This window comes from Onychomys torridus, chromosome 5 (assembly GCF_903995425.1).
Source record: "Onychomys torridus chromosome 5, mOncTor1.1, whole genome shotgun sequence".
In the NCBI taxonomy this organism is placed as follows: Eukaryota; Metazoa; Chordata; class Mammalia; order Rodentia; family Cricetidae; genus Onychomys; species Onychomys torridus.
This window is the reverse complement of record NC_050447.1, coordinates 34,877,267-34,903,179: the sequence shown is the minus strand read 5'-3', so window position 1 is coordinate 34,903,179 and position 25,913 is coordinate 34,877,267. Positions and strand designations below refer to the sequence as shown.

General features: G+C 42.6%; 1 protein-coding gene across 1 annotated transcript in view; it reads right to left on the bottom strand.

The window, feature by feature from the left end:
• The window catches only part of LOC118584347 (cytochrome b5 type B), a 38,027-nt gene extending 13,714 nt beyond the window's left edge, over positions 1-24,313 (bottom strand). Inside the window, exons 1-3 of the mRNA XM_036188532.1 lie at positions 24,055-24,313; positions 1,702-1,830; positions 1,248-1,277 (exon numbers count right to left, since the gene is read on the bottom strand). Of these exons, the coding sequence (XP_036044425.1) occupies positions 1,248-1,277; positions 1,702-1,830; positions 24,055-24,216 (321 nt within the window). The 5' untranslated portion in view covers positions 24,217-24,313. The remainder of the gene's footprint in view (positions 1-1,247; positions 1,278-1,701; positions 1,831-24,054) is intronic.
• Positions 24,314-25,913: the final 1,600 nt, after the last annotated feature.

The following is a 25,913-nucleotide window of genomic DNA, read 5'->3' as shown; positions in this document are numbered from 1 at the left end:
CCCTGCAGGTCAGAGGGCAGCGTAATAACCTTCTAAAGGACAGAAGTCACAAGAAAGTGAAGAAAACATGGGCAATGACACCACCTGCTTGTGGGAAGTAGAAAAGGTTTCTAAGCTTTCTTCTTGGTACATAAGGCAAAGCACATTAAGGTTTTCAAACACTCAAATACAGCATCTTTTGTTTTGGCTGCATCAGTGAGCAAACTGGGAAGGGCATGGGACAATTTGAGCATACAGAATTAAAAAAATTAATTTGGGGAAATAGGGACAGAAAGAAAACCTCTATTTTATAGATAAAGAAGATATCTTGCAGAAAAAAAAATTTAATCAGAGCATTTATCATGTTTTATATAAGAATAAGATTTTCTCCTAAAATGAACTTATAACCTAATTTCTTTCAAAACCACAATAAATATACTTTGGAGTCTCAATAATAAAGCATACAAAGCATTAACAAAATGCTTCCTCCTGGGCTGAGGAGATGGCTCAGTTATTAAAGGTTAGGCTCACAACCAAAATGTTAAAATGCTTCCTTCTGTTAAGATTTAGCTGTTCTTTTGTCCTAATAGGTACAAAGTCCAAATTCCTTAACAATAGAATTTTGGTTTGGATAAAAGTAAATTTGAACTCACAGAGATCCACCTGCCTCTGCCTCCCCAAGTGCTGGGATTCATTGCATATACCACTATACTCCGGCTCTCTCTCTTTTTTAGCCTTTATTTTTATTTTATGTATGGGTGTTCTGCCTACACAAATATCATTTGTTCATTACATGCATGCAATGTCAGCAGAAGCCAGAAGAGGACACTGGACCCCTTGGGACTGAAGTTATAGACAGTTAAAAACTATACCATGTAGATGCTGGGACTTGAACCTGGGTCCTCTGGAAGGGCAACCAGTGTTCTTAACCACTGAGCCATCTCTACAGCCCATTTCTACTTCTCTTATTTAAATTATTTTTAAGAGCCAGGCAGTTGTGATGCACGCCTTTAATCCCGGGACTCGGGAGGCAGAGGCAGGTGGATCTCTGTGAGTTCAAGGCCAGCCTGGTCTACAGAGCAAGATCCAGGACAGCCAAAGCTACACAGAGAAACTCTGTCTCAATAACTAACTAACTAACTAACTAACTAACTAACTAACTAAATAAATAAATAAATAAATAAATAAATAAATAAATAAATATTTTTCTTTTTTTAGGGAAAGAGAAAGGAAGAAATACTTGAAACTCATAAGTAATGACTTCTTACCTTGTTATTACCTTTAGGTTTAAGGTCACTCTGTTTAAAAAAAGAGAGAGAGAGAGAGAGAGAACAATGTTGAAGATGGATCTAAATGAACTCCAGCAATGTGTTAGTTCCTACTCAGAGATTTCAGGGTCTGGAGAATGGGCCCAGCTCCACCCTTTAGCGTATCAGGATCCCCTATTAGAATGCTAAGCACAGAAGGACTTACAAGTCCATAGTTAATAACCAAACCACTATTTTAGGAACAGGTGTTAGTAGTTACAAAACCTAGTCAATAGAAGACAGAAACCAGTTCCCTTGGCTTTTCCGATACACAGGAGCTTGATGATTCTGTAGAAAACAAGGCTTGAGGCTAGGTTGAATGAATCTCTACTCTAAATAATTCATTCTCTCATCTGTTCATGGCTGTCCAGTAGTTTTCTCTGCATAAGTGACTGAGTTATATAACAGTTCTTACCGGATGGACATCACCAATGTAGTACTGCTTTAGCATTTCCCTGGCATCAGGGGAGTGGCCAACATCTTCAAAGCTTTCTGTTGCATCAGCACCAGCTTGTTCCAGCAGAACCTCTTCCCCACCAGGATGCTAGAAGGAAATGGCATTTGCTAAATAGAGCACTCTCTGAAAAGCAAACTACTTTTTTCTTTCCACCCCCTTGCTCCCTCCCCCTTCTCCATTTAATGGAACAAACTGTGTGCCGCATGTGAGGGCGCATCAGGAAGAGCACAACACCATTTTCTACAATAGTCTAGCCCCAAATGCATAGTGTGGGTAATAATTGATTTTCTTTGTCAACATTAAAACTGCAACAAAAACAACACTGAAAACCACAAGTGGGAACTCCAGAATTTCTGGAATTCTTTATTCTGTTTTTTACATTTTTCTTTCTTCTTCCTCTTCCTCCTCCTTCATCCCGACTCCTTTGTTCAGATGGGGCCTCATGTAGTTTGGTTGACCTGGAACTCAATATATAGCCCAGGATGACCTTAAAAAGCAGCTCTCCCTGTTTCCTGGGACTGTAGGTGTGGGCCACTACAGGCAGACAGAGGAAGAGGATTGAACCCAGAGCTTCACTCATGCTAGGCAAGCACTCTCCCAGATGAGCTATGCCCCTTGCCCATTCTATTTCTCTCTTTCCTTTTTAAAAAACTTTACTCTTGTGTATGTGTGTGCATGTGCATGAATTCCTCCTGCCTCAGCTTCCTGGTTATTCTTGCAACTTCTCTGTATGTTTAAAACTGCTTTTGAGTGAAAAGAATAAGTAAGTGGGTAGGGCAGGGGAAGAACATTCTACAGTTATAAGTTACAAAGAAACTGAGATATCATTGCGTCCATGCTTGTAAACGGAATAGTGAGAGTATTTATCTTGACAGCTACTGCTATTATACAGGATGGGCTACAAACACTTGGCAGTGGGGAGATGGCTCAGTAGGCTTTCTCCTACTGAGCCATCTCCCCACTAACAACCTGATTTTGATCCCTGGAACCTATGAAGACACCCAACTTCCAAAAGGTGTCCTCTGACTTCCCACACACATGCTTTGGGGCAGCTTGCACACCCATGTGCACATACACACAAACTAATAAATTTTTAAAAACTTGGCACCTGCCAGGAATAACGATGCACACTTTCTATCCCAGCACTTGGGAGGTAGAAGCAGGCAGATCTCTTGAATTCCAGTCCAGCCTGGCCTACACAGTGAGTTCCAGGGCTGCAGAGAGGCCCTGTCTCAAAACAGACAGACAGAAGGACAAAAAGTAGATACCTGGAAATGCCAAAGGGACTCTGTGGCTGCACAAGGTAAACACTGTGGCCATGTCTTTTCAAACTGTTTTTGTTTTTTGTGTTTTTTTTCCCCCAGAGCTAAGGACCGAACCCAGGGCATTGCGCTTGCCAGGCAAGCGCTCTACCACTGAGCTAAATCCCCAACCCCAATTAGTTACTTTTTATAACAACCACTTAAGCAGTATTAATGTTTTAAAGACTAATTCAAGAGAAATACAAAACCTCTCAAAGTTGCCTGCCAGTCACAGTCACTTACTGGCCAGTTCCCTGAGGAACAGCTTCTATCTTGGTCTCCTCAAAGGTCTCTACCCAGGAGAGTCCAGCATCTAAGCTATTTTAATACAGGAGTAAGAGTGCCATTCAGCTGTTTCATCTGGAGATAAAATGAAATCACTGCATAGGGAACCTCATCTCAATTTGCTCTATGTCAAAACTTGGGAAGGCATTTTCCCCTATGGCATATCCCAACAAACAGGCTTTCACAGTAAGAAGATATAGCAGACCTGACAGCAGAGGCCAATAATCCTATCATCACAAGAGGTTGAGAAGAGCATCCTAAAGTCAAGCCAGCTGGGGCTACTCTGTCAGACCTGTATCAAAATGAAAAGCCATGGTGGTACACACCTTTAATCCCCAGCACACAGAAGGCAGAGGTGGATCCTTGTGAGGACTTAAGAGCTGCCCTTACGACTGAGTAAAGCTGGGAGGAGAGGTAATCCTTCCCAGGGAAGAATACCCCAAATGATAGTCCAGTGCCAAATGGTCAGCCCTGAAAACAAACATACATACATACATACATACATACAAGTAAACTTATACACACTTGACAGGTTGGTTTTAGGAATACCTATGTGTATACAAATATATACATGCCTGCAATAACAACTGATGCAAAAAGAGGCCACAAATTTGAAGGAGAGCAGAGAAGAATATATGACAGGATTTGGAGAGAGAAATGTTGTGATTAAAATACAATCTCAAAAATAGACAATTTTTTGAAAAAGAAATAAAATATGATTAAAAACAAGTTGCCCTTAACCTAGTAACTGCTGTTTGAAATGAAGTTTCTCTGAATAAAACAGAAGCTGTGGCCGGGCAGTGGTGGCGCACACCTGTAATCCCAGCACTCGGGAGGCAGAGGCAGGTGGATCTCTGTGAGTTCCAGGCCAGCCTAGTCTACAGAGCTAGTCCAGGACAGGCTCCAAAGCTACAGAGAAACCCTGTCTTGATAAACCAACCAACCAAACAAACAAAAAAACCAGAAGCTGTATAAGCCTGGGAAATGCAGCAGGACCATTCTTTTCTGAGCCTTGATACTAGAAAACAGGAAATAAGTGTGTGGCTGGTAATTCACAAGGAAAAAGTCAAATTAAAAATGTTTTAGAGGAGCTCAGTGGTTAAGTGCCCTTGTTGCTCTTGCAGAGGACCCAGGTTCAGTTCTCAGCACCCACATGAGGATCCACAACCATCTGTAACTCCGGTTCCAGGGGATCTGATACCTTCTGACCTCTGCAAGCACCAAAGCACATCTGTGGTACACACACATACATGAAGGCAAAACACTGACATATAAAATAAACAACAACAAAAAATATCATATAAAAAAAATACCTGTTTGGAGGGGAGGAGTGGTGAGACAGTCTCACTATGTAGCCCTGAATGTCCAGGAACTTGCTAGGTAGTCCTTGAACTCACAGAGAGCCACCTGCCTCTGCCTCCCAAGTGCTGGGACTAAAAGTGCCTGGCTTCAGAAAAAAATAAAATAAAATGTCTCAAGGCTGAGAGATGGCTCAGTGGATAAACTGCTTATCCCACATAAGTGAAACCTGGAAGTCAAGCAAAGGCCAGGTGGACCTGGCAGCCCGCCTGTAGTTCCGGAGCTGGGAAGGCAGAGGTGAGGGATCACAGGGGACAGCTGGGCTAACTAGACTAGCAGGGAGCTCTGACTTCAACGAGGGAAGAAGACTACTGATGTCACCCTCTGCCTCTACACACACACCACATGCAAACATACCCACCCACAGCACACACAAAGATACATGAAAATGTTTTAACTTTTTTCTTCTGTTAACACTAGAATAGGCAGAAAAAGAGGCAAGCCTTTGGAAAAGCATTATCAACTATAACTAAGTAGTATGTGCAGTCAGTTCTAACTTTAAGCATAATAAGCTATTTTTGTGGATAAATATATTTGGGTTGGTATTTTAATAATTTTCTTTACAAAGTTCATAATTTTCATTACTAAAAATGCATTAACAGATGAACTCATGAAATTTCCCTGTTCATTTCAACTGATATGAAGGACAAAGAGTCAGAATTCTATTCACAACAGTTCTTTTCGGCATGACTACCTAGTGCCGGCACAGACTCAGCATACCTCGATCTTTGAATACTGTCTAGGGAAAATGAATGACTACATATTGCTATATCCTCAAGTGCTTTTAGAATCAAAGAGGGGTTATACTACAAAGGTTCTTGCCTCAGAGTTAAGAATGTATTAAACTGGGGCTGGAAAGATGGCTCAGGAGTTAAAAGCACGAGCTGCTCAAATACAGGCCCAGATTCTGTCTCCAGCACCCACCTGGGGGCTCACAACTGTGTGTCATTCCAGTTCCAGGGGTTCTGAAGAGGAGGCCCTCTTCTGGCCTGTTCAGGCACCAAGAACACACATGGTATACAGACATATACATACATGTAAACACCCATACACATAGAATAAAGTTTTAAAAATTTTTTAAAGGAATATATCAATGCCAGGTGGTGGTGGCTCACGCCTTTAATCCCAGCACTTGGGAGGCAGAGCCAGGCGGATCTTTGTGAGTTCGAGGCCAGCCTGGTCTACAGAGTGAGATCCAGGACAGGCACCAAAGCTACACAGAAAAACCCTGTCTCAAAAAACCAAAATTAATTAGTTAATTAAAATTTAAAAAGAATATATCAAATCAAAGCTGCCATACAGTAAGTATATCACTCAGCTGAACTGAAGACCAAGTTATTCTAGTTAAGATGTTTTATACAATGTTATAAAATGACAGCAAAGGCAACGTCTGGCAGACACACAGATATGAGATGCCCAGGGATGTTCTACCTGGATTAAATGTCCCAGAGAAGTGACAGGGTGACATTTCTGTCAAGAAGTAGATGTAAGTCCAGTAAGATGGTTTATCCAGCAAAGCATTTGATGTGCAAACCTGAAAAACTGAGTTTAATCCCCAGAACTCACGGTGAACAGTAAACCAACTTCCTAAAACTGTCCCCTGGCCTCCATGGATGTACAATGGCAAAGGCATGCCCACATTCACACAAACACAACAACAATAATAGTATAAAAATAAATAAAATTTTAAGTAGATGTAACCATGAACAAATAACTCCTCATTCTACAAAGTAAACCATCTTCTCATTACAAAACAAACCAAAGCCAGGCAGCAGCGGCACACTCTTTTAATCCAGCACTCAGGAGACAGAGGCAGGTGATCTCTGTGAATTGGAGGCCCGCCTGGTCTACAGAGTGAGTTCCAGGACAAACTCCAAAACTACACAGAGAAACCCTGTCTCAAAACCCCTTCCCCCAAAAAGAAACAAACCAAGAGGCTAGAGAGATGGCTCAGCAGTTAAGAGCACTTGTTGCTCTGGTAGAGGACCTGGGTTCAATTCAGGTGCTCCACATGGCAGCTCACAACTCTCTGTAATTTCAGCTCCAAGGAATCCAATGCCCTCTTCTGGACTCCATAGGCACCAGGCACCAATGTGAAACACAGACATACATGGAAGTAAAACACTTACACACATAAAATAAAAGTAAAGAAGGGAGGGAGGGAGACAGGAGAAGGTGAGGGAAGGGGAACAGTGGTTGGTATGTAAAGTGAAAAAAAATTTAAATAATAAATAGAATGGAAAAAGAAAGAAGCCAAGTGTAGTGGCATATGCCTTTAATCCTAGCACTGGAGAGGCAAAGGTAGGAGGATCTCTATGAGTCTGAGGCCAGTCTTGTCTACATAATGAGTTCCAGGACAGTCAGGGCCACACAGTTGACCTCCCATCTCTCTCTCTCTCTCTCTCTCTCTCTCTCTCTCTCTCTCTCTCTCTCTCTCTCTCACACACACACACACACACACACACACACACACACACACACCAAAAAAAAAAAAAAAAGAAGAAGAAGAAGAGGAGGAGGAAGAAAAGGAGAAAAACAAAACAAGCCCAGCATAATGGGTACATGCCTATAAATCTCAGGACTCAAGAGATAGAAACAGGAGGGTCACCTGTTTCTTGCTAACCCTATATAGCAAGACCCTATCTCACAAAACACCCTACAAACGTAAAGGGTAAGGTGGTAGATTTTATACTACATATTTTTATCATAATATAGTTTTAGGTTAAAAAAAAAAAACAACTAAAAATAGAAATGTGTATGCTTATATATATAAAACACACACAGATGCCATGAAACGTGAGAACAAAAGTAAATTATGAGAACAGAATTAGGAGTGATAGTTATTTTGAGTTGGGGCAAGAGATAAGAGAAAAAATGGGTACGCAGCTTATTTGATTTTTGTTACATTTTGAAATGGGGTCCCCCTACATAGCCCTGGCTGTCCTGGAATTTACTATGTAGACCATGCTGGCCTCAAACTCAGAGATCCACCTGCTTCTGCCTCCCCAGAGCATAGGAAAACATGCCTCACACGTAAAAACTTATTTGCTAACAGGGCCCCAGACCTTAGTAGGCCCCTAGATCTTAGCACAACTGACTCCATGATGGAAGTACCATTCAGGCTGTAGAACTGCACATAGACAGTGCCGCCTGCCAAAAATGAAAAAAAAAAAAGACCTAATCCATCAAAGCCCATAGTTATGGGAAAGTCTCTAAGTGTACTAACTTGCTTCTTGGATTCTGTAGTTCCTCTTCTGGCCAACTGATCTTGTTAACTGAAGTATGTCAACCCAGGACACAGTTTTTGTGCTTAAAAGCTTGTCCTGAGAACTGGGATCCCAAACACCTTTATTTGCAATTCAGCAAATAAAGACTTTCTATTGGATTAAATCCATGTTCTAGCAAATCTTCTCCGGTGAATACCCCACAACAATCTGATTGATTGTTAAGGTTCTAATTTTTGGTTTTGGCAATAATCACCAGATTAGCTACTATTGTATCAGTGTGATTAAATCTATAACAAAACAACATTAGGGAGGAGAGACTTCTTGTGGCTGCTTCAGGGGATTTCTAGTCCATGAGCAGCAAGGCATGGTAGCAGAACACATGACGCAGGTTCATACGGTAATGGTCTATACCACAGAGCAGGGGAGGAGGGCTAGAACCAGGGGCTGGTATGACTTCAAAAGGCCCACTCCAAGGGACCTATTTTTGTCAGCTTAGGCTCTACCACCTAAAAGATTCACAGCTCCTAAAATAGTGCCACTAGTTGGCAGACAAGTGTTCATAAGCCTGTAGGGGGCATTTCTAAGTCAATCCATAATAACTAAGACTTATACATAAGTGAGCAAAAGGAATGCTTTCTAACACAATACATTATGCAAAAAGCTAGAAGTTGGGGTTGGAGATTTAGCTCAGTGGTAGAGCGCTTGCCTAGCAAGCGCAAGACCCTGGGTTCGATACCCAGCTCAACAAACAAACAAATAAATAAATAAATAGATTAATAATGATTGATTAATTAATTAATTAAAAAGCTAGAAGTCACTACAGTCATCACTTTGGGGAAGAGAAGAGGTACTGATTAGGAAAAAACACACCTAGAGGGCTATCAGAACTTGGAAGGCAATTTCATGGATGTATGTACTTAAGAAAAACTCATTGAGCAGCCGGCTGGCATTGGCACACACCTTTAATCCCAGCACTCGGGAGGCAGAGGCAGGTGGATCTCTGTGAGTTCGAGGCCAGCCTGGTCTACAAAGCAAGTTCCAGGACAGGCTCCAAAGCTACAGAGAAACTTTATCTCAGGGAGAAAAAATGCATTGAGCATGCTTTCAGGCTTTGTGCATTTTCTGTTATAGATTTTAAAAAATGTCTTCAGAAGAGGAAACACCTGGATATATTTACTGACTGGGCACAAGGTAGAGTTTTTCGAATGTGTTTCACTGCACAGCACTTTCTCCAAGCACTATGAGGAAGCCCAATATGTACAAGTGACTAAAGTGTTTAGCAATCTTCAAGAATCAATCTAAAAACCATCCACACATACAAATGGACAAGTAAAACTAAATGACAAACTGGTAACACCAGTAGCAGACACAAGGCAGTCTTACACACTATTATTAAGAGCCCCAAGTCCCTAACTTCAGTGCCACAGGTCCTGGAGAGCAGACTTGTAGACTGCCAATATATAAAAATATACTCCTGAAATTCACCAGAAAAAAAACAAAAACAAAACAGTTTCACAATTTTGGGTGAATTTAAGCAAGCTTTTATTAAAAATGATATATACTGACCAAGATGGGATTTGGTCAGAAGCACCATCTGGAAACTTTGCAGCTGTGTGGCCTCTAGACATATGTTGGCAGGGCTTACTGAACAAAACCTCTAGGCCACCATACTTCACCATGAGGCTTTGTTGTTATTCTCTAAGAACTACAACTCCCAGGAAGTTGAATCTCAGGAAGTTACCTGGTCCTTGGGCAGGTGGGGCTTACAGGTTAACTTTGGGTCTAACTCTGTGAGTTTGCTGTAGCTATTTTAAGAGGCCAGATAAGGAAAAAAGAACCGAGACTAGGGCACAAGGCACTCCACCCCACCTGACTCTCCTATGGCAGGCGAGAGCACATTCTAAACCTAGCCCAAACTTTCCAAGAGATGGGACCAAGTTCAATTTTAGCTCAACCAGTTCTTGTCTACCAGTCTTTGTGCTGGCTAATCTTCACTGTCAGTTTAATAGGATTTACCTGGAAAACACACCTGTGAGGACATTTTTTAAGAACTTACCTAAGACCCACCCTGAATGTGGGTGGCATACTATGTGCTGTGGTCCCAAAATGAGTGAAAAGGGAAAAGTGAGAAAGTCAGATGAGTTCAGGATTCACCTCTCTCTTCCTGACTGCAAACACAATATGACCAGTCACCTCTCACTGCAGTCATCATGCTTTCCCAGCCCCGGTGGGTCATATCCCTCAAGCTGTGAGTCAACAGAAATCCTTCCCTAATGCCAGCTATTCTGTTACAGCAAGAAAAAAAGTAATAAAGTAGTGCTAAGTATTGCCCTGGCTAGAGAAACAAGAAATAAGAAGCCAGGCATATTGGCACATGACTACAAACCTAGCACTCAGGAGGCAGAGATAAAAGTATCAGGAATAAGACCAGCCTCACTGAGCAGTGGTGGTTCATGTCTTTGATCCCAGAACTTAGAAGGCAGAGGCAGGTTCGAGGCCAATCTGATCTACAGAGCAAGTTCCAGAAACAGCCAGGGCTACAAGGGAAACCCTGTCTCAAACAAACAAACAAACAACAACAGCAACAACAACAACAACAAAAGACCAGCCTCAGGAGCTGGAGAGACGGCTCAGCAATTAAGAAGATATAACTACTTGAAAAGGACCAGAGTTCAGTTCCCAGTGGCCATATTGCATGGCTCACAACCTCCTGCAACTCCATCTCCAGGGCCATGGCCTCTCTTCTGGATTCTTCAGACACCTGTACTCACACATGCGTACTCATACACACACACACACACACACAGAAAATAAGTATTTTTTTAGATACTGAAAGACGAGTTCAGACGAGGTAACTAACATAACGTACCTCTGCTCTACTTCCCATTCTCCCCAATCAAGCACAGAAAGGATATAATACTGCCATAAAAAGGTAGAGGAGGAAGTCCATGAGATGAGATTGAAGGAGGTGCCTATCACGTGGCATGACATTTGCACTGTGGTGGATCTTGGTTTCCATAGCCTCTTCTAGTACTTTTCACTTCGGGAGAGGCAGAAATCTGAGAGGAGCCAAAGAAGTGGATGACTCACGGCTGCACAGTGGCAAAAAGAACTTGAGGTGGCTGCTACATCTACGCAGCACCCTGCCCCTGTACTTTCTTTTCTTTTTAAAGTGTATGGGCATTGTGTCTGCACTTACGTCTTGGTATCACACACATGCCTTGTGCCTGCAGAGACTAGAGGAAGGTCTCAGATTCTCTGGAAGAGAGTTACAGATGGTTGTAAGCCAACATCTGGGAATCGAACTTGGGTTCTCTGGAGAGACAGCAAGTGCTCTTAATTGATGCTGAGCCACCTCTCCAGCTATATTTCTTTTCTGACATAAACTTTCATTTTTCTTCATAAAGTGTGTGTGTGTGTGTGTCTGTCTGTCTGTCTGTGTGTACACGTCAAGTCACTTGTATGGAAGTCCAATGACAACTTGCACAAGTCAGTTCTCTCCTACCACGTGGGTTCCGGAATTGGCCTAAAGCTTTGCAGTAAGCACCTTACCCAATGAACCGTCTTGCTAGCCCAACTTGCGTTTTTCTTCTTACTTCTTCAGAAGTAAAACGTCACAGCAATACAGAATACCTTATATGCTGATTTTAAAGTTTTAAATTGTTAAAGAAAACTTTCTAAATGAGATTTTAACTTCTTCATTGGCTGTCCAATTGTTCAAGAACCTCAACTACTAGGGCTGGAGAGATGACTCAGCCGTTACGAGCACTGGCTGCTCTTTCAGAGGACCCGGGTTCAATTCCCAACAACCACATGGCAGCTCACAACCATCTGTAACTCCAGTTCTAGGAGCTCTGACATCCCCTTCTGGCCTACACTGGCAAAGGCGGGTGTGTGTGTGTGTAAACAGACATACATGCAGGCAAAACATCTATTTCACATAAATTCAAAAGCAACTCAACTACCTCAAAAACTTCAACATTAAAGTATGGTAATAATATTGGATTCTTTTCTCTCTCTCTCTCTCTTTCTTTTTTTTTTTTTTTTTTTTTTTTGAGCTGAGGATTGAACCCAGGGCCTTGTGCTTGCTAGGCAAGTGCTCTACCACTGTGCTAAATCCCCAACCCGATTTTTTTTTTTTTTCTGAGACAGGGTTTCTCTGTGTAGCTTTGCGCCTTTCCTGGATCTTGCTCTGTAGCCCAGGCTGGCCTCGAACTCAGAGATCCGCCTGGCTCTGCCTCCCAAGTGCTGGGATTAAAGGCGTGGCCACCAACACCCGGTGATTTGTTTTTTATATACAACTAATAGTTAACTAAAGCCATTTAAATTAAACTATCAAAACCAAAGGCCTTCAAGAAAAAAAAAAGTCAGCAAAGCATGAGACTGTTTAAAAAAAAATATTTTAGCTAATAAATACAAAATAAGCAGTGTTTTTGTGATCCCAAATCAGGAAGAGATTTGTTTGTTTGTTGTTTTGAGTCTATTTTGTAGCTCTGGCTGTTCTGAAACTCACTATGTAGACCCAGCTGGTCTCGAACTCACAGAGTGCTGGGATTAAAGGCGTGCACCATTATGTCCTGCTTAGGAAGAGATTTATTTATAGTACCTTTACCCATTCAGCCATCTTGCCAGCCCAAGTGATTTGAATAGAGAAGTATTTTAATTCCCATCTCTTTGTGTAGAAAGTGACTGTGACTCAGGGTTTGGTTTGCCTTACATTTTGGTCTTTACAGTATTGAAAAACTGATAAGCACTTAGTAAAAAACATAAACCAAATTTTTAGCTTTTTGGGACTAGTGATAAACAATATGATACTCTCTAACAGACAGTGACAGGAAACCACTTTCCAGTTGGCCATCCAATCATGAGGGCAAACAGCTGTAACTCAACAATACACTACATAATATTCAACAATTATATAGGAGACATTCAGTGTTTATTAAAACAAAAAAGGCTTTGGTAACTGAACACAATGGTACAAGCATGCAATACTGATACTTGTGATGTGAAAGCAGGACCTGGAGTTCAAAGTCATCCTCACAGCAAGTCTGAGATCAGCTGGGGTCACATACATTGTAGTCTGGGCTTTCTCATGAGACCCAGGCAGGAAGGTGATCGCTTGAGTTTAGCAGTTCACACTGAGACTTGAGACTGTCTCTTTAGAAAACAAACATCCCAGTGCTAGGGACGTGAGACAGGTGAGCTCAAGGCCAGCCTGGTCTACCCAGTGAGTTTCAGGACAGCCAGGACTATAGTGATTCCCTGTCTCAAAAATAAAACAAATGCTCTTCTTTACAGCTCCATCCTCACTCCTTTATTTGTTGAATCAAGAAAGAAAACCAGGTTTCAACTTAAAGAGAGCAGGATAAATTATTCTCAGCCTTTCTGAGTAAAAATGATGATCTTCGGTGGGGAGCCACATATTGTGTAATAACCTATTCAACTCATGAGCAAACCAAAGCAAGGCTTAAGACAGATACAGGATTTTTTATTTCTCAATATTTGCCCCATTCATGACCTGTGGCATTTAAAGCTCTTAACACTTTCAAGCTTGCAATGGGATACCCAAAACAAAAGTTTTATTCAACCTGTTCTCAGGAAAGCCAATGAAGGCAGTTTAATGTCAAAAGCTCAACTTTTTTTTTTTTTTTTTTTTTTCTGTTTTGTTTTTTTAAGGGGGGGCGGAGGTGTTTTGGGTTTTGTTTGTTTGTTTCAAGACAAGGTTTCTCTGTATGAAAGCTCTGAATGTCCTGGAACTCTCTTTGTAGACCAGGTTGGCCCCGAACTCACAGAGATCTGCCTGCCTTTGAGTGCTGGGATTAAAGGTCTGCGCCACCACCGCCCAGCCAAAAGCTCAACTTTCAATCCTTGCGTGTGACTATAGGCAAATGATGCCAATGCTAATAGGTTAGAAATACCTGGACTGAACAACCCTACACCTAAGGAACACACTAGAAGGGGCAGAAAGAGTGTAAGAGCCAGAGGCCCAGGGTCCCGCTGCTAGACAGGGACTCGGCACACATGAAATCTGAACAACATGGTTGCCTAAGCTAAATCCTATAATGACCACACCAGTTGGCATGCCCCATGAACAGGGGAAACTTCACAAGCCCTCACTCCTAGATGAAGAGCTACAAGTGATTGGCTGCTGAGAAAAGAATCTGTTTTTCTCCAGGGAGGAGCCTCCTGAGAGGCTATCCAATCCCAAGCATCAGTCCTAAACACATGTACACGTGAGCAACACTAAAGGAGGGCACGGGAGGAGTTGGAGGGATAGAAATGATATAGTATACTCAAAAAAAAAACAAAAAACAAAAAACTTTAAAAGAAATAAATATAAATGGCAACAAAAGAATTCTTTAAAAAAAAAAAAGTGAATTTCTTTTGTTTGTTTTGTTTTTTGAGGTAGTCTCTCTACCTAGTCCTGGCTGTCGTGAACTCTGTAGACCAGGCTGGCCTAGAACTCACAGAGACCTGCCTGCCTCTGCCCCACCCCAGTGCTGGGTTAACAGGTGTTCATCACCACACCCAACTTTCTGGGTTGATATTTTTTTGTGATCAGTGTGGGCTGGGGAGATTGCTCAGTCAATAAAGTGCATTCCACACAAGCATAAGGACTCACCCATGTGAAAAGCTCAGCACAGTGGTGTGTGCTTATAATCCAGGAGTACGGGAAGTGAACATGAGGACGCAGTTCGGTGACAGACAGTCTCAACACAAGTTAGAGGACCCTCAAGATGGCTCAGATGGCTCATAAGGTAAAAGGACTTGTTACCAACCCTAATGACCTGAGTTCATTCCCCGTGACCCACATGGTAGGAGAGAACAGATTCCTGAAAGTCGTCTGCTGACTTCTAAATGTGTGTTATGGCATGTACATATGCACAAATACATTTTAAATAAATAAAATGTTTAATAATAATAAAATTTCTAAAGAAAAATAAAATGTATCAATATACCACATCACATTAATTGAAAGGGGAAAACAACCCAGTCATCTAGAGACAGAAGAAAGCATTTGACAAAGTTCAACACCCTGATAAAAATCTTAGAAAACTAGAAAGAAGTAAATTTCAGCAATATAATATAGAGCACTTATGAAAAACATACAAAAGAATACTCGGGTTGGGGATTTAGCTCAGTGGTAGAGTGCTTGCCTAGCAAGCACAAGGCCCTGGGTTCGATCCTCAGCGCAAAAAAAAATACTCAAAAGTGAAAGACTGTTTCTTAATCAGTAACCAGATCAAATGCCAGTTCTCGGGACTGCTGTTCAGTACTGTACTTAAAGTCCTAGCCAAGACACTCAGACAAATAAATAGAAGTCCAAATAAGAAGAACGAAAGGAAGAAAAAAGTAAGAAAGAGGAACAGAAGAGCTCAAAGAATCTACAAGAAAGGTATTAACAGCTCACAAACTAAGTCAGCAAGGTTTTGGGGAACAAGCATGAAAAAAAAAGTTTCCATGAACCAGCAATGAATAACCCCCCATCAAAATAAAAAAGGATGAAACAAAGGAAGAAAGAAAGAACGGAAAGAAGGAAGGTAGGAAGGAATTCTACTTAATAGCATCTAGAAGAATTACTACCTAAGTTCAACTAAAACCAAAGAACTCCAGGCTGGCCTTGAATTTACAGTAATCCTCCTGCCTCGGGCTCCTGAATACTGGGATCATAGGATGAACCACCACAGCTGACTTATATGATCCCATTTCTACGGATAAAATTCATAGAAACAGAAATCAGAACAGTGAACTGCTAGGCTGGGAGCATCAGGGAATTGGGGTTTGTTGTTTAATGGGTACAGTTTCAATTTGAGTGAGAAAGCTCTGGAGACAGATGGTGGTGATGGCTGCAAAAAATATGTGAATGTACTTAATGCCAAACTCCATACTTAGAATGGCTAAAAATCTGTAATAAGAATGCTTTTCATTCAAAGAGTAAAGGATTGATGAGATGGCTCATCAATAATGAGTAGATGATGGTCCTTGCTGCCAAACTTAGCGACCTGAGTCTGATCACCAGAAAGGTGGAAGAAAGGAAAAGACTCCAGAAAGTTCTCCTCTGACCTTCACATATATTCTGTGGTATGGCTCACCCCACCACACACAAGTAAATATATAAATTAAAAAGCATATAGTAAGTTAAGAAATACAAGTTCAAAAGGCATTATATGATTCAACTTATATAAAACAGAATGATTCATAAACACAATTGGAAATTACCATGAATTTGGGGAGCAGAATGGAGAGTTGTTGCTTAACACTTATAGAGTTTCTGTTCAAAGTGATAAAAAGCTTTGGAAATAGATTGTGGTGATAGCTACATAATAGTGTAAATGAAATAAATGAGTGCCATTGAATTGTACAGGTAAAAATGGTTAAAATGGAGAGCTAAAGCCAGGGTAGGGGTGGCACTCAACTCCCAGCACTCATGAAGCAGGGGCAGGCAGATCCCTGAGTTTGAGGCCAACCTGGTCTACAAAGTAAGTTCCAGGACAGCTGGGGCTACATAGAGAAACCCTGTCTAAGCCTGGTGGTGATGGTGCACACCTTTAATTCTAGCACTCAGGAGGTGGAGGCTGATCTCTGTGAGTTCAAGGCCAGCCTGGTCTATAGAGCAAATTCCAGGACAGGCACCAAAACTACACAGAGAAACCCTATATGGGAGTTGGGGAGGGGGGGAGTGGGGGGGGGATTCTTCCTTGGCCTGGGAAATGATAACATGCTTATCAAACATGCAGAAGATTTGGTTCTTAGCATAGCAAAAACACAACAAAACATATCAATAACAGCAAAACTCACAAGGAGCTGGAGAGATGTCTCTACAGTTAAGAGCACTTACCACTCTTAAGGAAGACAATGGGCACTTATGACTACTTATAACTACAGTTCCAAGAGACCCAACACCCTATTCTGGCCTCTATAGGATCCTGCACTAAAGTGCACAGATACACATATACACACAAAATTTAAAAATCTGAACAAATCACATACACAGGAGCTAGAGATAGAGTTCAATCACAGAGTATTTGCTTAGTAAGTCCAAGGTCCTCAGTTCAAATTCTGCATCAAAACAAGCAAGATTCCTACCTACTTTGATTAAGTAAAACCTAGTATTATACAATACATAATGCCCACTTTCTTTAGCACCTACTTTACATACAAATCTCTTGTGTATTTAGTTTTGAGGTTTTGTTGTAGCTCAGACAGTTCTCAGACTCAAGATTTTCCCAATTTAACTTAATAGGTACAGGGATTTCAGATAAGTGATATCACAGATGGCTTGCATTTAAAGCACATATAAGTTACCATATAAACTAACAAAAGAGAAGAAACAATTGACTCTGTGGTCTATATATTTTTAACTCACTCAATCAAAAATAACCAAATAAAACACTGTACAACTATGAGGAAACTTTGTACTATTCTCTTGTGAAGGATCTTAGTCAATTCAACCATCCAAAGACTATGTGGTAGGGAGCAGCAGTCTTAAATTCAATTAGTTTACTACATACTACTGACAGAGGACAGAAAAAAACCTATGCTTTTGAAGAGAAAAGAAAGAACAGATTACTAATGGAAATGTATTCCAGATTATTAAGCCCATGGAAAGAACAGGCCTGACGGACTGACAAGAGAATGGAAGGAATGACAATTACAGTATGAATTCTAGCTGGGAAAAAACCACTCAAGTTGTGGGGATGGAAATTCCATACTGATGCAGTGAAAACGTGACAACAGAACTCTACTAGACACCACCTGACTTGGAAAATGGAACTGAGAAAGATCAGCTTGAGGAAGCTGCAAAAATTAGGCTGGGTAATAGAATGCAATCTCTAGCCAAATACATTATATCACCAAAGCCAAATACGAAGATTAAAGTGTGGCAGGGAAAAGAAAGATAACAGAGCTAGGGAGTGACAGGAGGAAATGATGGCATTTGCTTGGGATGAGAGTGAGCCTGGGAAAAGGAGTGTTGCCTAGGAAACAAGCCTGATGCCAAAGGGTGTAACCTGACAAGGTCACCAAACTACCAGTCTCAAATTCAGGTTTACCAATTCTCATGAGTGTTTAGAGATTAAACCAAATAGAGATTGTCTTCTCTGTCTTCCTTCAGGCAAAGCCACTGTCTCTCATATATGATAGTAACTCCTGCCAGCTCCTTCCTGCTACTCCTAGGCATCTAAGTCACCTTTAACTATTTCAAAGCATCTGTCACGTAGCATTGCAAAGGTGTGGCTGGAATATGGGAAGTCCCATGTTTGATCTTCCCAGCAATAAATAAAAAAATGTTGCTGGGAACAACACAGTTGTACATTATTTGCAAAACTCCATAAGTTACTAAGCTCTATGCTGGATACTAAGTCTTTATATGCCCCATTTAAATTACTGGTCAAAACCACCCTATGGAGAAGGTACTACTAGCTCCATTTTACAGACAAGAAAGGGTCTTTATAGTGCTACTTACTTAAGCAAAACAAAAGTGAAAAAAAAGTATGCAAGACTGAAAAGATATGCTTATAAAAAGATGGTCATAAAGCCCATGAAACAATAGCAAAGGTCGTGAGTCACTGCTTACCCATCAGAATAGCTGAAAGTAAAATGACTAACAAATACAATGTGTCAGTGAAGACAAGCAGACTTTAAAGAACTCATATGCTGGTACAAGTACAAAACGATGTGAACTCTGAGTAAAGCACTGACCACTGCCTAAAAATTTACAGACATAGCATTTCACTCTTACCAATTTTACTACCAGGTTACTATAAAAATGGAAATTTATGTCTACAAAGAGATTTGTACATGAAAGTTCATAGCAGCTTTAGTCATAACAGTCAAAAACTAGAACTACCCAAAAGTTAACCAACAGGTGAATAAATAGCATATCCATACAAAGAAAAAAAAACAAAACAGAAAAGGAACAGATAAAAGAAGTGAGAGACATACATACTATTCTATGTTAGAAATCAGATCAACGGCTACACAAGAAGTGGTAGAAATATTCTTCTTGATTTTAATGGTGGTCACAAATGTAACATTTGCCCAAACTTAAATATTTAACTCTGTATCCAATATCTGTTCACTTCATTGCCTATATATAAGATGTCAATGAAAGTGACTTGGGGTTAGAGGGAAAGTAGATACTGATACACCCCAAATGTTTATCAATAGGAAACTGCCTAAATTAATCAGGTTATCTACAAGTCCTATCCAGCTATAATGAAGAATATTCCAAGTACTGACATGGGAAAGTCCTTGAGAGTCTGTGGGATTCCAATGAGAATGACCCAACTCATATATTTGAACTCATGCTTGGTTGCCAGTTAGTGGAACTGTTTGGGAAGGATTAGGAGGTATAGCCTTGTTGGAATAGATGTGTCCTTGTGGAGGAGGTGTGTGACTGGAAGTGGGCTTTGAAATCTCAAAGCCCACACTAGGCCCAGACACTCTCTTGCTCTCTCGCTCGCGCTCGCGCTCTCTCTCTCTCTCTCTCTCTCTCTCCCTGCAATGTGTGGATCAGCTACTATTCCTACATCATTCCTCCTTGTCATGATATTCATGGACTCACCCTCTGAAACTGTAAGCAAACCTCCAATTAAAGACTTTCTTTAGAAGTTTCCTTGGTCATGGTGCCTCTTCACAGCAATAGAACAGTCACTAAGACACAGGTTAAAAAAAATGCAGAGGCCAGGCTGGTGGTGCATAACTTTAATCCTAGAATTGAGAAAGGAGGATTTCTGTTGAGTTCAAGGCCAGCCTGATCTACACAGTGAGTTTCAGATCAGCCAAGGCTTCATAGTGAGAACCTCTCAAAAAAAAGCAATGCAGGGACTGAAGAGATGGCTCAGAGATTAACTGTAAGTGCTAACGGAGGATTCAAGTTTGGTTCCCAGCACCCACACCAGATGGCTCTAGTTCAAGGGGATCCAACATCTAGTCTCCACAGTCTCCTATTGTGAGTTACCTACCAAGCCAGACTTCCTGGCTTCTGCATAGTTCTCTGGCTATACTATCCTTCTTTTTCTTTTTCTTTTCTTTTTTTTTTTTTTGTTTTTTTTGTTTGTTTGTTTGTTTGTTTTGTTTTTTTTTTGAGACAGGGTTTCTCTGTGTGGCTCTGGAATCTTTCCTAGAACTCACTCTGTAGCCCAGGCTGCAGAACTCATAGAGATCCGCCTGCCTCTGCCTCCCAAGTGCTGGGATCAAAAGTGTATCCCACCACCGCCCAGCCAGCATGTACTCTTTATTACCCCTGTCACTACTCTTCTAGTCTAGGCCACTATTCCTTGCCTTAGTTACAGCATCTTCCTTAACTATGCTCCTCAATTCTACCTTTGCCCTCCATCATTGCTTTCTCAGAAGAGCCGTCAGAATGACCCAATTAAATTGCATTATATCATGCTTCTTCTTCAATGATTTTCCATCTCAGAACAAGAATCAAACTCCATCCTAAGACCAACAAAGCTGGAACGTGATCGGCTTCCAAACCATTCTGATCTCCTGGGCACTACAGCCTGACTGTCCCCAAACATACCAGACATATTCCTACCTCAAGGGCTCTTGTGCCCTCCCCCAGGAATGCTCTCCCTGTAGACATCCTCCTGACAAGCTCTCTCACTTTACTCCTGCCCTTCATGTGTCACCTTCATGACACTATCTCTGGCCTCTATACCAAAACTGTCAGCCCCTCATCTTTATTCTCTCACTACATACAGACAGACCACACCATCCTCTTTCATCTTAGCACCTATCTACATCTAACCATGGGATACAATCCATTCATTTACTCTGTTTACTGTCTGCTTCCTAGGCATTGTAGACTCTAGATGGCATAGATGTTTATTCACTACTGTATCTTTAGTACCAAAAACAGTATCTGACACCAAGTAAAGGTTTATTATTTGCCTAAGCAGATGAATGAATAGGCTTAGAATGAACAAAACAGGGATAGCGATTATGGAACAGGTTAACCAGGAACAGCTATCTGCAACATAAGCATGGTAGCTCAAGCGTGTCATCTCAGCACTCAGGAAGCTGACACAGGAGGATTGCCACAAATTCAAGGCCAGTCTAGGTAAGATAAAGCCACCCTGGAATACAGGTAAGACCCTGTCTTTAAAAAGAACAAAGAAACAGCTAACTGCAGAAAAAGATGCGTATCTCAAGCTTCAAGGGAAGCCTTGCCTACCAGATGCCATCTCTGGCTACATCAGTGCACGGTGAAATAGGCTGCTAACCCTTCCCTATCTGGGTCCTTCCAAATTCACTGTCTATGCTCAATCAACAAACTCTGGGAAAATTAAAACCACAAAACTTTAAGTAAAATGTGGACTGCCTCCATATTATGAACTATATTTTAACAGAAAATGTATTAGAAGGCGAATACCAGAAGACATAGTCAAGACTAGGATTTTGAAATAACACTATGTGGACAAAAGAAATCAAGGGATCTTCTAAGCCCGACTGTCACTCATCAGATAATTATATGATCATATCTCACAGAAACTGTTTCTAGTATCCCTGTCACATCACTCTCAACTAGTTGTTTTTTTAAAAAACTAAGCTGGGGCACCTTTCATCCCAGCACTCGGGAGGCAGAGGCAGGCAGATGTCTGTGAGTTTGAGGCCAGCCTGGTCTACAGAGTGAGTTCCAGGATTGCCAGGGCTACACAGAGAAAAGAAAAAAGAAAAGAGGCCTGGTCAGGAGTAGTGTTACACAGCTATCATTAATTCTAGTACTGGGGATGTAGAGAATGAGGAGTTCAACGTTATATAAGATCCTATCTCAAAATAACAAGCAAAACAAACAACTGGGCTAGGGTATGGAGGTATGGCTCAGGGGTACAGTGCTTGCCCTCTATTCATCTAAGGCCCTGGGTTCACTCTGAAGGACCATTTTTTAAAAAAGGAGGAAGAAACCTGAGAGTCAGATGTGGTGGCAGACTTGCCACCCCAGCTATCAGGAGACTGAGGCAGAAGGACCCCAAAGAGTTTAGTGCCTAGCCTGGGCTGCAGAGAAAAATCCTGTCTCAAACAAACAGTGACATTCAGGGGTAGAATACTTTACTTGCCTAGTATGTGTAAGGGTCCTGAGTTCCTTTCCCAGACTTGGGGGTGGGGGTGGTAATCGTCCACTATACAAATGTAAGAAATTACCAAATTCTTGAATTGTGTTCATTGTCTACTAGAAAAAAATTCATTAGCATAATGTCCTCTTTGCAAAGCTTCATATTGAGACCCTGGAGGGAAGGTGTGGCTCTGGGAAAACAGTTCAGAAGTAGAGTTTGCCTGGTATGTGCAAGGCCTTCAGGTGCAATACCACACACACCAAAAGAAATGAACTGTCCTCAGAACCAAGCTGTATGATAAGATATCAACCAAAGGGTATCGTCCTATAACAAAATAAAACGATCACACAAGTCAAAGCTTCAGACTAATCTCTGGTGACTGCTCATCACTGGTTCCCTGATGTTAAGAATGACAGCAGAGAGCCGGGCAGTGGTGGCGCACGCCTTTAATCCCAGCACTCGGGAGGCAGAGCCAGGCAAATCACTGTGAGTTCGAGGCCAGCCTGGGCTAGGCTACCAAGTGAGTTCCAGGAAAAAGGTGCAAACCCTGTCTGGAAAAACCAAAAAAAAAAAAAAAAAAAAAAAAAAAGACTGACAGCAGAGGAACAAGAGGGTACACTTCAGCGGACTGAACGCGCTGCTTCCTCAGAGCTGATGGTATGGCTGAGCCTGTCAACCCTAAGGCCAGAGATGTAATTCGGTCGACAGAGTGCCTGACAAGCAGAAGGACTGCATCCCTAGCATGGCACACACAGGAGGATTCAAAGTCCAAGGTCTACATAGATGACACTGTAGCTGAGACAAAAGCCAGCATGGGACACATCAGGCCCTGTCTCAAGGAGGAAAAAAAATTATGTGTTGCATAACCGTCTCAAAGAGATCTTGTGTAATGAGATTTTATCTGAAGAGAGCTAAGAAAAAGGGTTGAGGGGGTCAGAGATTTAGCTTAATAGTAGAACACGTGCCTAATATGGCCAAGACCCAGGTTCAACCCCCAATACCTTAAAAAGTTTTAAAAATGAAAAATAGAGTGAGGGACTATATAGTCAATGGCAAAATTAGGGGGAAAAAATCATGGCTTCTGGATCAGCTCAAAATTGGGAGAGGAAGCCTGTCGGCAGTGGCACACCTTTAATCCCAGCACTCAGGGAGCCAGAGGCAGGAGGATCTCTGTGAGTTCCAGACCAGCTTGGTCTACAGAGTGAGTTTCAGGACACCCAGGGATACACAGAGAAACCCTGTCTCGAACCCCGCGCCCCCCCACCAAAAAAAAATAGAGGAAGAAAAGATTTTAAAAATCAGGCCATCCTTTAACCCCAGCATTCAGGAAGCAGAGGCAGGCAGATCTCCCTGAGCTTGAGGCCAGCTTGATCTACATAGACTCTCAGGACAGACAAGGATACACAATGAGACCTTATCTTTAACAACAACAACAACAATCAACTGCTTAATCAGTAACGGGTGGGAGGGATCTGGGCTCCGCTGGAGAGTGTGCTCATTGGTCAAGAGCACACACTGCTCTCTCAAGAGGATCCAAGTTCAGTACCCAGAGTCCATCTCAGGGGCTCACAACCTCCAGTTACTCCAGCTCCTGGGGTTCTGACTTCTGGCCTCTGCAGGCACCGAAACGCAGATGCACAAACCCTCGTACAGATACATAATTTAATGTTTTCTTAACTTAAAACAACAACAACAACAACAAAACCTCGGCTTCTCCTCAAGAAAGTAAAAGCCCCAAAAGCATTGCTTCCTAAGGCATACTTTCTGGAAAGGAGCAGTTCTGAAAAGGGCTCCAATGGACTAGGTCGTCCAGCGTGTGACCTTGAGAGTTCTCGGCTTCTGCGAGCCTCAGTTTCTCTTTATGGAAAACGGGGGTGATGGTCTGGCACGTGATCTAGCCTACTGCAAGCGCTCCATGCACTGGGACAGGCACGCAGTCACCAGACTGCGGCCGCGAGAGAGCCCGCCCCGCGCCTCCCAGGGGTGCCTCTGAGGGTCGCGGTCCCCACGGCTGCGCCTGGCCTCCAGCCCTCACCCCCGCAGCACGCGGCGGCCTCCCGCCTCCCGGGCCCGCACCTCGCTGAGGAAGCGGGTGATATCGTAGACTCGCCCGTGGATCACCATCCACGTCTCCTCCGCCGAGTTTCGCTTCGCCACCTCCTCCAGCCGGAAGTAGGTGACGGAGGGGTCGCAGCCCTCGCCATTCCCGCCGCTGCCGCTGGCCTCTGGGGTCGCCATCGGGTCCGAGTCGCTCTCCACCGCTACCTGGGGTTCTGCCGCTAACTTCCTCCAGGCCCGGCCCGCGCTCGACCCTCGTCGGCTTCCGTAACCGGGTGAAGCCTGGTCCGACGTCCAGCTAACCAATCAGCGCCGTCCAGCGCCTCCAACCTTGCCAATCAGATACCGTGATTTTGGACCCGCGCCTAAACGTAGCCGGGTGACAGGTGTTATCCTCTTCTCTGGGCCCAAGGGCGTGCGGAGTCCTAAAACCCGAGAGCCGGGTCTCCAACGTCCCTTTTCCCTTCCCTGCACCCTGGGTCCCCCGAGTCACCGGAAGCTCTGTCTTCGAGACCAGAACTGCAGCCCCGGGGTTACAGCTTTGTGACTTAGGCTCCAAATGGCTCTGCGATAAAAATGGGCGTGATGACACTTGGCTCACTAAATGGGAGTGTGTAAAGAAAGGTCTGAGCACATAGCAGTCGCTGGGTAAAGTGCAACGGTCGTTGGCCAGCAGGGCTCTACGCATAAGGACAGTAGTAGCACTGGGGGCAAAGGTAGATACTCCAAGTTTCCTCCACTACTGACAAAATGATCTCTAATAGAATTGTTCTTCAGTGATCAAGGCTTGTCTGCACGGTTTTAGTTTCCAAACGACCTAAAATGGGACTTAACTTCAGATGACCCCTGCTAGAAGTCTAGGTATTTCAGAATTCCAAGTTCATGTTCAGAGTTGTGAGCCTCTTATCTTTAATTGCCATTAAAACTGATAGGCTGATCGTCCTAAAATGTTTTCATCGTGTTACTTCCACAGCCTGCCACTCGGGACTTGCCATAAACTACCTGCAATCTCTTTCACTAATATTTTACTTATTTACCTATTCATTTTGAGACATATGTCACTATGGAAGTCTGGCTGGCCTGGAACTCACAGAGATCCACAGTGTGCATCGTCATATGCCCTGTCCACTTTCCATCTTCCCTAATTACACAAACTATGTGTTGTAGTTTGCTCTGATGACTGATCAAAACTAGCCTGGGGAGGAAAAGGTGTCCTTGGTTACAGGTTATAAGCCATCATCCAGGTTAGCCGGGGCAGGAGCTCAAGAAAGGCACTGAAGCACAGACCCCAGAGGACCTGCTGCTCACCAGCTTGCTTTCAGGCTCGTGGTCTTGTTGGACTACCTTTCCTGTATTGCCCAGGCCCACATGCCTAGAGATGGTGCAGCCCACACTGGCATGGGTCCTCCCACATCAACTAGCAGTTGAGAAAATGCCCTACAGACATGTCCACAGGCCAGTCTAAGGGAGGAATTTCTTCACTGCAGGTTCCCCTTTCCAGATGTGTCACTGTGAGAGCAAACCCTGAGGATTCTTAGGATCTTCCACAACCACTAAATTCAAACATTTTCATTCATTTCCGGGAATTTTTTTTCTGAAAACTTACTACATTACAGGTTTTATAATAGGGTTTGAAGGAGAACTAAGAGGCAAGGTCTTTTTCATGTTTTCATTTTATTTTTCTTATTTTGTGTGGGTAGGTTGTTTCCAAATGTGTGTTCACACATATGTGCATAAGAAGTCTAGAGGAGCTTGTCAGATGTCTTCCTCTACCATTCCCATACTTACCCTGTTGAGAGAAGGGCTCTCACTGAACCCGGAGCCTGCTGTTTTCAGCTATCCTGGGTGGCCAGCAAGCTCCCAGGATCTGCCTGTCT